Raw genomic sequence first — 13226 nt, 5'->3', positions numbered from 1 at the left:
CAGTCCTTCATCTGACCTTTGAATGGCATCTTGAATTATTCCGATGGAATAAAAAAGCATCGATTAGACGGAGCGATACTCGGGGACGCAGGAGAACGGACGGATAGGAGGAAGGACGTCACGCCGTAGCGACTTGGGGAAACGTTTGGGATTGAAAGTTCGGGAAAAGGGGAAGTGTAGTGACACAAATAGATCAAATAAAGTTCCAACACAGTGATATTGAATTCTCAAGTCTGGTCTGAAGATTATTAACTCATGTTGTATTTGTTATCGTTTCTTTAGAACATATTCGGACACAATAATACATAATTCACCTATACAATAGTCCACCTTGAGTGGTGTGTGGAGTGTGTTCTGGTGTGTGTGTGAGTGTGTGTGTGTGTGTGTGTGTGTGTGTGTGTGTGTGTGTGTGTGTGTGTGTACCAGTGTAGACGAAGCGTCCCGGTGCTCCTTTGCAGAACTGCTTGGATTTGTAGGACAGTGTGACCTCCACGACCCCGGGGATGTGTCTGGGTGGCGTCTGAACACGGATGGCATGGGGTGTGATGAGCTAAAACACAGCACACAACACGTTCAGCTCGATACACACGCATCGATTACACACACCACTGCACTGCCGAGAGTTCCACCGTGACCCTTGAGTCAGACACACACATAACACTCAGCACTGCTAAATTAGCACCTGCGCGGTTTAATTAACTCTTACAGTGCTAAAATATCTTGTGTGTGAGTGTGTGTGTGTGTGTGTGTGTGTGTGTGTGTGTGTGTGTGTGTGTGTGTGTGTGTGTGTGTGCTATATTTCTAAACTAACTACCTCGCTCCAGACGAGCATGGTTCCGAAGACGACCTGTAGCCCGTCAAAGAAGTTGTCTCCGATGATGATGACGGTGGCTCCTCCGGTTGTCCAGCCCTCGCTGGGGCTTATAGCTTTGATGCATGGAGTAGCTGCTTCACACACACACACGCACACAAACACACACACACACACACACACACACAAACACAAGACAAACCACAATAAAACCAACAGTACGGTGTAGATGCACAGTTTTGCAAAATGTATCTAGGAACTGCATAACAGTAATCAACCAAACGTCCTTAGTTTCCTGTTTATACCACAGAGCTGCTGAATTCTTGCTTCTGATTGGTCGGAAGGTGTTGACTGATATTCTAGAAGAGCAGCCCTGTAGTTCTGGCTGTAAAACCAATCGTAGGTTTATTTAAATGTGTCTTATGTGATACGTCACAGTTTCTATGGTTACAGGGACCTGTAGGGCATATGTCCCACTATTAACACAAATGTATTTTTATTTATTTATTTATTTGTTTGTTTGTTTATTTCTTCTGCCCTAAATGCAAATCGAATATTTATGGGAGGAGTCTCCAGTGTCGGTAAGAGTCAGAAGTAAAGCTGTGATGTAAAAGACTTTTGCTAACATGACAGGCTGAGTCAGTTTTTGTCTTGGAAGACGTTCCGTAAACTGTATACAAATTTCTGTGGTACGAAAGACGTACACGTGCCTTTAAAGAAAGAAAATGCTTTAGTAAAAAAAGCACACCAGGAAGTAACTAGTACACTAGACACGCCAGATATTATATATATAGATAATAGATATTCTGTGTGTTTATATATAAAGAACCCACTCGCTGTATTTTTTCAGATTGCTTCCTGATGTCAAAGCGTCACAGTAACGTCGCTGTTTGTATGAGCAGGGTGTGTGAGCATGGGCTCGGCTCGTAGACACACCTCGCTGTCATGTTTTTAACTTGTTTCCCAGCCGCTGCGTTGGAGTGATTTGTAATAACAATGATAAAAGCTCATTTTATATTCTTATTTCCTGTATAATGGTCAGCTCAATAAAGCCATTAGGAACTCACTGGGCGTTTTTGTCGTTTATGGTAAAGTCGTTTTTGGCTTGGTGTGATGGAGACAGGCAGGCTGAGTGTGTGTGTGTGTGTGTGTGTGTGTGTGTGTGTGTGTGTGTGTGTGTGTGTGTGTGTGTGTGTGTGTTTGTGTATGTGTGTGTGTGTGTGTGTGACGAACTGTGGACAGGAATTGATTGGACTGATGTCTGAAAGGCAGCATGCCTACTTGTAGAAAAGCTCTAGAAGGAAACGTTACCTAAAACTTCACCTGTAATCTGCGACGGCTAAAATGACAAGAGATGAAGCTCCGGCTCTCCGAACGCTTCACCTCAGCGTAGCCTTATGGCAACAAAATTCAGACTAACATCTGTACAGACCGAAGGCTGGGAATTGAAGCCTTGAGGCTAAGCAAGAATGCTTGGGTTTATTAAACACGTATCAAACGGATATTTGATCAGACAGACGTTTTGGTGTGTATCTTATGTATTTAATATGGAATAGCTAATTAGCTAATAAGCTAATAAGACGGTAATTAAAGGTAATAATAATAAACATGATCATTAGGAATATAGCTGCCAGTAATTCAGTCTCTACTCGGAGTTTTCAGATAGCAGATAAACAATTTAGTCCAAATCTAGACCAAAAAAATAAAAAAGAGCCATGGATCAGGGTTTGTCTTGAACTTTTCCATTTGGAGGAGACACACCGTGTCTCTGAACTTTCCAATCAAGTGAGTTTTCTGGTCTGTAAGCTTCACTACTAACCAGGGAAAGAGTGAAACGTCGATAAATGAATTAACCAAAAGTGGTAACGGCTTCAGGTTCACCTGCCGGGGACCGGATTCGAACCTTGAGCAGCTGCTCTTCCTGCTAAATATCGTCCCAAAGTGACGGACATGAAACGCCACCGTCAGTTCTGTGTCTCAGAGCATCAACAAAAAAAACAATTCCTCTTCTGAAAGGAAATCGAGCCGACATTGTGTCGGCTGCTAGTGACAGGGATTTTGGGTCCTTGGAGACAGCAGAGCAGTCCGGTGCAGCGTTCTCGATGTTCTAGAGCACTCAGTGGAGCTCATCAAAGGCTTCATGAAGAGCTGATGAGCTGGAGGTGGAATGTGAGTCAGGCTCAGTTGTGCTGCAACAAGACGCTAAGCTACTAGCGAAGGAACAGTGACACAAACTGTGTCGCCTTTCATCTGAACGCATCAAAGCTACTGTACGTGTGGAGGTTTTGGTTTCTCAGCTACAACTTGTCTAACTTTTTAAGTAACTCGACGCTCCTCGGATGCTCCCAGAGCCGACTCGACTTTCTTTTTCTCTTATCGTGACTGTATCGGGAGAATTCCGGACGTCAAATGTAGTGTCTTACCTTCAGACGGATCGAGGCGGCGAGCACGTCTTCCGTGTTTGGAGTTGTTGTGGACGAACATGTTGTCTGACACGGCCAGCACGTGGCCGTCTACGTTCACCGTAGTCGAAATGACCACCTGGAAAACCAGAGTTTTAGATTTTAGAACGTTTTTTTGAAAAGATTTTATGTACCGTGTCGTTAATGACTAGTTAATAAGTTTCACCTGAAAACGTCTCATGTCTCGGGGATTCCCGGCGTTTTTCAGACAGTTCTGATTGCACTTGAGGAAAAACTTCAGGAAGAATCTGGGGGTGAAAAAAAAAAAACGACAGAAGCTTATTAATACTGATGTGTGTTGTTGTCTGTACTGACCATGAAAAAAAGGTATAAATTAAAGGAGCATAAAAGTAGGATAGAAGACAAGAATGTCCAAAAAAAGAAAAACAAACAAATATTTAATTTAATAGTAATAATAATAATAATAATAATAATAATAATAATAATAATAATAATAATAATAATAATAATAATAAGAGTTATTGTGTATTGACGGGTTTATTGGGACAGCGATGTCGTTCAGCTGGACTTTTCAGGTATTAGCTTCTACGCGCTAATCTCAGCACATCCGTCACAGGCGCCAGCGTTCCGATCGACTGCTTTGCCGTTAATTGTCGCATTATCACAATAATAATCCGTGCGGTTTAACGACAGCCGACGTCGCTGACAGTCATGTCACATTAACCAGAGGATAACCTCATTCCTGAATCCAGGATCACTCCTCTCCTCTTCCTCCTCCTCCTCCTCTTCTCTCCACTCCCTTTTCCTCCTCTCTTTCCTCATTTTTTTTATCTCTTCTTCAATCTACTTCCTAGAGTTCCTTTTTTCTCTTCCTTATTTTCTCCATTCATATTTCCCTCTACTCCCATACTCGCTCCTTTCTTTTCTCTTCCTCTTCAATCGCTCCATTTCCTCTCTCTGCTACTGTATCTCCTCCTTCATGATCCTTTTTTATTTCCCTCTTTTCTCCACAGCTCTCCTCTTGTGTGCCTTTCATCTGATTCTTTTCCTCCTGTCACTTATATCACCTCATCCTCATTCTATTTCCTCCTCTATCCTTCTTTTTCTTTTTTGTGCCCTTTCCTGTTTTACTTTCAATACCTATTTCCACTTATTTTCTTGCCCCCTCTCTTACTTCCTGTTTTTCTGCTTTTCTCCCTGCTTTTTATCTTTTCTTTCTGATTTTTCCTCCTCATTCCTCTTTAACCGTGCCTCCTGTTCCTTTCCTTCACTCTCTTCTTTGCTTCTTATTTATCCTCCCCTCTCCTCCAACTTCCTTCTTCTTTTTTCCCCTTTCTCCTTCCTCCTCCTCTTTCCTCACTATCCTCTTCTCACACTTTATCTGTTCTATATTTGCTCCCCTCCTTTCTTGCTATATACAAGAGCTATAGAGAGGGAGAGGGGGATTGGAGGATTAGAGGAACCCCTGTCAGTGATATAAATGACTGGCATCTGCTGACCGCATCAATTTCCCTTGTAATAAGACAGTAACAATATCTTTAAAAACACACACCAGCAACTCGGGTGATTTTTTAAAACCTCACTTTGCCTGGCATGACATAATCACCACGTACAGTTTAAAACACCCCCAGACTCCCGCCCATTTCCCCTGCAGCACACAGAGAGAGAGGGGGGGGGGCATCAACGAGTGCCCTGTTGCTTAAGAAATATGTGCATTTCATAATCACAGTAGAGAGATATAGTAAGAGAGAGAGAGAGAGAGAGAGAGAGAGAGAGAGAGAGAGAGAGAGAGAGAGAGGGCTTTGCTCTATTTAGCCTGTATCGACTGACACTCGATCCGGGTTGCTCTGAAGGCTGCTAATGCCCTTTATGGGTGCGGAATACAATAATATGGGGCTCCATCCCCGAGCTCCATTCATATGATATTAGAGTCCTTGGGAGGAGAGATATGGATCAATAGGGATTGAATTAAAACGCAGCAGGAGATGAGGCGCTGGTAAAGTGAAGCGAGAGATAGAGAAAGAGAGAGAGAGAGAGAGAGAGAGAGAGAGAGAGAGAGAGAGAGAGAGAGAGAGAGCATCCAGACGCAGCATCCAGCCAAAAAAGGAAAGAGGAGGAGAAAAAGGAGGGCAGAGTGAAACGAAAGAAAGAAAGAAAGAAAGAAAGAGAGAAAGAAAGAAAGAAAGAAAGAAAGAAAGAAAGAAAGAACTAAGCTAATAAAGTGAATCCGCACCTCCATCCCGTCCCTCTCCCTTTTTCTCCTCCTTTGCCCCTTCCCCCCCCCTCCTTCCCTCCCTCCCTCTCTCCGCCCGCCCCGCCCCCCGCCCGCCCGCCCACTCGCTCTAGCTGCCCTCCCGCACACACCAGCCTCCCGCCACAGCCCGCCCCGCCCGCACTCCCTCAGCCCGCCCCGCGCCACGCACGCCCGCCCGCCCCCTGTCTCGTTGCTCGGCCCCGCCCGCCCGCCGCACCCGACAGCGCAGCCCGCCCGCCCGACCGCATGAAATCTAGAAAGTAAATGAAGTAAAGAAAAAAAATGAAAGAAGAAAAAGAAGAAAGAAGGTAACTCAGCTGCAAGGAACATGATGTATTTTATTTTTGGACAAACTGTTAGGGAGAGAGAAAAAAACAGAAAGAGAGAGAGAGAAAGAAAGAAAGAGTGTGTGTGTTTGAGAGAGAGAGAGAGAGAGAGAGAGAGAGAGAGAGAGAGAGAGAGAGAGAGAGAGAGAGAAACATCAATGCCACATCTTCCTCATTTCCTCCAGCTGTCACTGGGAAAGAGTTGATAAGGAATGCGAGATTCCTGATCCCACCGTGGAAGAACGGGCAGCACTTCAAAGCTCACTCGCTCTGGAGTGTCCTAGTGCTCACTCTCCGACCCTGAGCACAGAGAAGGTCTTAAACAGGAAGTAGGGGGGCGAGAGGAGAGAGAGAGAGAGAGAGAGAGAGAGAGAGAGAGAGAGAGAGAGAGAGATTCTGGGGAGAGCTAGCGCTAATAAAAACAGTCTCCGGAAACTGAATGGAAATGTAATCAGCACACGCTGTAAGTCTGAATCTGAACTTTCTGAAAAACATTCGGATTTGGACGGATGTTTCCAGCGTGTGAACTCGGCGCTAGCGTCTGTCGCTAACAGACGATCGTTAATAAAAAAAGGTTTCTGAGAACACAATGTCACTTCAGACATAAACAAATAGCTGCTAGAAAAAGATCATGTTAGCTTTATGCTCTTTTTTGTAGTGTGCTAGCATAATTATTATTTTACACAGTTTATTAGTTATCTTGCTATTTAGCTAGCTAGCATGCATTGAGTTTGCCTTTGACGAGTGTCAGAAATATGCTAATTACACATTTCTGACTTTTTTTGAAAGGCAAATGTACAGTTTACTATCTAACTTAATAGTTGAAATAGTTAGTAGCTTATTAGCTTATTAGCTGCTAGAAAAGATTAGCAGTCAGTTAGTTAGTTATACAGATAGCTAGCATATGTATATATACAGCTCATGAGTTGAAAAACAGAACATGTTTTTCAAAATTGCATTTATACGTTAATACAAACATACTTCCGATGCGAATGACTAGCTAGAGGTGTTGGCGAACAGACTCGATAGTGTTGCGTAATGCAACATGCTAGCAACATACAGTCTTATCTACACAGACGTACTTATTTTTAACAATGGAAGACGGAGCTAGCAACCGCAGTAGCTATATATGAAACCTGAAGATATCTGAAGTCATTGAGAGGTTTTAGTGCATGTTTGGTCTGGAATAAATATCGTTATTTCCATCTGGAATTAAATAAAAAAATAATAATCATTTTTTACATGCATTGCTAGCATTATGTACATGATACTAGCAATTTATTCTTTCTAATTCAATTCTACGTGAGACGTCAGGGGGGAAAAGTACAAATTTTAGACCACTGTACGTCTCAGGAGTGAGAGGAGTAAAAGCCGATGCAGAAAGAATGGGCAAGACAGTGTGTGTGTGTGTGTGTGTGAGAGAGAGAGAGAGAGAGAGAGAGAGAGAGAGAGAGAGAGAGAGAGAGAGAGAGAGAGAGAGAGAGAGAGAGATGTGAGGAGAGAGATGTAGAGAGACAGAAGTCCTCATGTTGAAAGTCTCCCTCCCCATCGAAAACTTATTAAAACAACATCAATTATTAATGTCCATCTAGAGCCAAGAGTCAGTTATTACTTTCACAACCTCTCTCTCTCTCTCTCTCTCTCTCTCTCTCTCTCTCTCTCTCTCTCTCCCCTTCTCGTCTCTCTGCTCTTATAAAGTAGGTAAAGATAATGAGCTGAGCGTAGTCTCTGTTGTAAGCCGTCACCTCATTACATCGGCCTGCCATCAATTACAAGAGGAGTGTGTGGCCCTGTCACTCGCCTAATGTGCCTCCGACACAGTGTCAGGAATTACTGCTGCCCCTAAATACACCTCTCTCTCTCTCTCTCTCTCTCTCTCTCTCTCTCTCTCTCTCTCTCTCTCTCTCCCTCTCTCTCTGTAAACAATTATACTAAATACGCAATTAGCTATAATCTAATACTGAGGACAGGAACACTCCATGTTGTGCTGTTACAGGTAAATAATCAACACCTAAACACATAAAGTGTTTTATTTAACAATTATTTTTTATCCGATTATAGTTACGTTCATCGTTGTTAGGCAACAGAAATAAATGGAAGGAAACGTGTACAGAATTTCACAGCTAGGTTAGCCGTTAGCTGTTATTAACATTAGCTGACGGTTAGTTTATCGGCGGTAAGTTGGCCAAAATGGCAAACTATGAAAGCATACGATAATAATTTATAACAACGTAAGAAATTTTCAAGATCTTAATCTTCTACAAAAAAAAATCACACATTTCACACAACTTTCTCTGGCTCTAATGTGTGTAAAAAAAAACCTAGCATACGCTGGCTAAGTGTAAGGGAGGTGAAGAAAGCAGCGGTCCTGACACACGGCGCTGTTCTACCTCCACGTGTGAACAGAAAATCCTTAACTTTAACTCTGACCTATCTCTTCTTCTTTCCTCACTTTCTCTCTCACACATATACACACACACACACACACACACACACACACACACACTCTGCGCTCACCTTCCCTGGAGTCTCACACTTATTACGCTAGTCAAGAAGAAGAAGAAGAAGTAGAGGAGCTCCATTTCAGAGGTGGTATTTTTAAAAACGCACCGTGTTCCAATTCTCAGGTAAAAATACTTCACAGAGCAGGATAACGTAAGGTTTTTTTTTTTTTTTGTCTGTTTTTATTTTATTTTTATTTTTTTTTATTTTTTTTATCTGACGTGTTAGCTTGATCACTGTGAAGAGGATGAAGTAGCCTGGTGTAAATGTTCAAAGAGCAATATGTATACTTCTAAAAGGTTCATATGTACTTATAAGTCAAGGGGGCGGAGTTAGCGCTCGGCCCTTCATGCTAAATACGATTTATAAATGAGCTATTTTAGCTATTCGGTGTTTATATATAAAGCTAATGAAACACTCTGGGATGCGCAACAACCCTGAACTTTCTGAAATGTGTCGAGCCTAAAATTAGGTCTTTGTGAATTGTGAAAATTCATGATTTAAAACAACGCCAGTCCTAGAAAAACAAACATGATGAATGATTCATTGATTTTTTTTTTCTTCTTCAGTGCAATTTCAGGAAGACGAGCAGAGAGATGATCTTCTTATTCAGACCATAGTCTTCACCTGAACCCTAAAGCATTTATCCAGATTTACGACTAACAATAAAGGTGTGTGTGTGTGTGTGTGTGTGTGTGTGTGTGTGTGTGTGTGTGTGTGTGTGTGTGTGTGTGTGTGTGTGTGTGTGTGTGAGAGAGAGAGAGAGACCACCTAGCTGATTCTCAGAGAATGGGACTCTCCTTGGCTCTGCTACATGCTATTAATAATTCACAGGCCAAGATGGCAATTACAGGACCATGTACAATCAAACTAAATATTTAATAAGGCACTAAAACAGTGCCGTATTTTTGTCTGTCTCTCTCTCTCTCTCTCTCTCTCTCTCTCTCTCTCTCTCTCTCTCTCTCTCTCTCTCTCTCTCTGCCCTCCTGCTCTCTTGTATTAGTTCGGAACATACAGTTTCTATATCCAAAAGCATCTTTTACAGTCCTCCTGACATGCAGCAACTTCATATTACAGTCTCTGTCACCATTAAAAAAAACATGATTCACATTTTATGATGTATGGCAAATAAACTTAAAGCTGAATATTTAATGTGATACACTTCAGAGCTATTTATATCCTTCGGTAGGAGTGATAGGAACCGAGGCCACGCCTCCTTCAGTAGGAGTGACATGGGTATAGGCCACACCTCCGGATTCCACGTTCCATAAAAGTGATAAATAGAGGCCACGCCTCTTTTACCGGAAGACTGAGACAGAGACAGAGACCGAGACAGAGACTGGAAGAGACAGAGAGAACCAGGTGAAGAAAAAAGAGAGAGAGAGAGAGAGAGAGAGAGAGAGAGAGAGAGAGAGAGAGAGAGAGAGAGAGAGAGAGAGAGAGGAAAGCCAGGAAGAAAAAGAGAGAGATGTAGATTGAGTAAGAGAGAAAAATGGATAGATAGAGACAGAAAAGGTGTGTGTGTGTGTGTGTGTGTGTGTGTGTGTGTGTGTGTGTGTGTGTGTGTGTGTGTGTGTGTGCACGCTACTCTAAGTCACACAGCTGTTTCAGTCAAAATCAATTCCTCAGCTAAAGCACAGGCACAAATCCTGGAGCGCAGAGCAGGAGGACGAATGCAACCGATCACTCGTTTACATCTGTGTGTGTGTGTGTGTGTGTGTGTGTGTGTGTGTGTGTGTGTGTGTGTGTGTGCATACCTGACTTATACATATATTATTCCAGACCAACACACACACACACGCACACATAGACAGGTTTGTTGAGGTCCCCTGGCTGTACTTTGCACTCTGTTGCCATGGAAAAGTACATATTTGTCTCACCGCATGACATAATACATGTTTGGAAGATGAAGTGAAATATGTACGGACAGTGACCTCATAGTGAGAGACCTGAGTATGTTTCTTCATCCCCACACACACACACACACACACACACACACACACACACACACACACACACACACACACAAGATTCATCATGTGCTTTAAAGCCCTGACACAGTCACACGGATGTCCAGTACAGGAAACAGATTTTCCTGGTTTTCCCATCAAGGTAGACCTTTACGTCTGAGCACTGATACTGGAGGCTCCTTCTGTAAATGTGAACTGAACATCTTCTCACAGTAAACATAACAATGTCAAAAAATTCCGCGCTTTTTTCCCTTCGTATAAACCTTCTGATTTTCATCTGCACATCTCTCAGACAAAACGAACCACCACCTTCTGACCCTCACAACAGTCCCGGCCCCTATTCTGTGAGGAAGATTTGGTCCAGTGCACACATGTGAGGTTCGAGAGACGCGTCTTCCTATAGAATCGACAGACGACAAACTTTCCGACGCTCTATCGCTCTCTCGATAAAACACCCTGTGCAACACTTCACGTTTCATCCTGCCCAGTCTATCAAGACAAGAAAGAAAAACAACAAAGAAAAACCTCCTCCTTGATGCGTTTAGACTGACAGTTTCATCCAGTCCCTCCTTGAGCTGTCGCTTGCTTCCGAAGCAATCGCTTGCTTGGATTTAAATACAGCCTATAATAGTCCTCCATCTATCAGAGCGGCCGAACGCCTATTCTTAGACACATACATTAGCCCTTGGCCCAGATAGGAATGTCACCAGATTAAACATCCAATTTGTTAACCGGAGCAAGCTAGAGGTGCTGCTTCTTGACAGGACTTACAAACAAGTCCAAATGGCCCCATTTTTCACGCTGGATTTTTTTTCCGTCTCTTACATGCCGACAAGTCGGTTAAGGAAACGTGTGTGGGAATGATGGACGAGGAAAAACTGCAAAACTTTAGCTAAAACAACGACCCCTCTAATGAAAGAACGACTGTTACTAATGAAGGAACCAAATGAAACTCGTCAAAATCGTAAAAAAATATCCAACAGCTGCATTAATATTATTGGAGTCGCTAATATGTAGTGGATGTTAGCATGATTCTTAGCATGAGCTCAAGTAGTAAGTCTGATGTGTTTGAAAACAATGTACAAGGCAGCTCTGTCACTCTCAGTCATTTTCTAAGAGCTATCCAAACTACCTCGGGTCACGGGGAGCCTGTGCCTATCTCAGGCGTCATTGGGCATCGAGGCAGGATACACCCTGGACGGAGTGCCAACCCATCACAGGGCACCACACACACACACACACACTATGGACAATTTTCCAGAGATGCCAATCAACCTACCATGTATGTCTTTGGACCGGGGGAGGAAACCGGAGTACCCGGAGGAAACCCCCGAGGCACGGTGAGAACATGCAAACTCCACACACACAAGGTGGAGGCGGGAATCGAACCCCCAACCCTGGAGGTCTGAGGCGAATGTGCTAACCACTAAGACACCGTGCCCCCCATACAAGGCAGCTAATAATGGATAATTAATACTAACTAGTTAATCCACAGAACATCATTGATGTGTTAAAGAGTCATATTGTCCCGCATCTGAAAGTTAGAATGTGTCTGTTATCGTTGATATTATGGTATTCGTTTACCAGGGAAAAGACTCGTTATTGTCCCTGAGAAACTACTGACTCCTGAAATGTAAAATATGTCCTTAAATAAGTAAATAGCGCCTAGCGAAAAGATCAGCGATGATGTTCTGCGATGCTTCTGTCAGAGAAAATGATTCAACACCTTCTGACCGATCAGAACGGAGGACTCGACAGCTGGGAAAAGGCCATCGCATTTCCCTCGCACAAGCAAATAGGGGTATTGTATGACTTCTAAATGGTATCGTGTCATATCTGTGAGGTGTGCGGGGTTTGGTGGTGGTGAGGGATTGTTTTTGGTGTGGGGGGGTGTTTTGATTTATCCCTCACTTTATCTGTCAGACAAATGTTTCTCTTTATGGCCATTACTATTCCAAACCGGCGGCTGCCATCGCAAGACTAATATAATGCGTGAAGTATTTAATTAAGGATCGGCGCGGAGAAGCCGCTTACGTCTCGCTTTATTGGAGCAAAATTAAAAATAACTCCTGCATTTGAATAACAGCCCGGGGGCTGCCTCTCAGCCATGGCGGTTTAATATCGCTTATGCCACTTTAACCTTTCTGAGTGCCGGGGCCGTCATTTTTGTGTGTGGGAAACACACACACACACACACACACACACACACACACACAGACACACACAGACACACACACACAGACACACACACAGCACGCCTCTCGAATAAGTTTACTGAACACCCATCTTTTGTCTCACTTAATAAACTAGCAAGAGAAGTACCTTCAGGTTACATTAGTTTTTGTGTGTCGCTAATTTTATTGCAAAAACACACACAAACACACACACACACACACACACACACCTACCGAAACACACAATTAAAAAAAACAATTCTCAAACAATTTTTCAGAGCAAACATCTTCTGTCTCCCTTGATAAGTGAAGAAGAGAAGCACCTTCAGGTTATGCTAGTTTTTGTTGTGTGGCACAAATTTTATTGCATGTTTGTGAATAAAATTAGAAACACACACACACACACACACACTCACACAAGGTTTAAAACTACCATCTAATTACAAATACAATGTTCAAGCAGGTTAAAAGAGCAGCGATTTTAATGCTATTTAATAAGCAAACAAGAGACGTATCTCCAGGTCTTGCTAATTTTACTGTGTCTGACAAATTTTATCGCATAGTTTGTGAGAACGCGAGATAACGTACATCTACTATGCAATTTATAGCTTTTTTTTTTTTACAGACATCTTTGTGCTAAGTGTGCTAAGTGTGCCAAGTGGGTACTGTATGTTAGATGCGGTCGCTAATTTTTACGCTAACATTTAAAAGGGAAAAGTTCAGAAGAAGCTATAAGAGGGGGTATGTTGGGTTTTGTTGTTCTAAG

The 13226-nt window shown here is 42.8% G+C and overlaps 1 protein-coding gene across 3 annotated transcripts in view; it reads right to left on the bottom strand.

Moving 5' to 3' along the window:
• Positions 1–13226, bottom strand: part of LOC113637505 (transcription factor COE3) — a 93522-nt gene that overhangs the window by 36171 nt on the left and 44125 nt on the right. For 2 of the 3 annotated variants that reach the window (XM_027138196.2, XM_027138197.2), the window contains exons 7-10: positions 3440–3521; positions 3235–3352; positions 815–948; positions 424–550 (exon numbers count right to left, since the gene is read on the bottom strand). In XM_027138196.2, the coding sequence (XP_026993997.1) occupies positions 424–550; positions 815–948; positions 3235–3352; positions 3440–3521 (461 nt within the window). The remainder of the gene's footprint in view (positions 1–423; positions 551–814; positions 949–3234; positions 3353–3439; positions 3522–13226) is intronic. The other variant, XM_047800457.1, reaches the window with a different exon arrangement.

Source organism: Tachysurus fulvidraco, chromosome 15 (assembly GCF_022655615.1).
Source record: "Tachysurus fulvidraco isolate hzauxx_2018 chromosome 15, HZAU_PFXX_2.0, whole genome shotgun sequence".
In the NCBI taxonomy this organism is placed as follows: Eukaryota; Metazoa; Chordata; class Actinopteri; order Siluriformes; family Bagridae; genus Tachysurus; species Tachysurus fulvidraco.
Note: the sequence above shows the minus strand (reverse complement) of the source record. Positions and strands in the feature narration are given on the sequence as shown.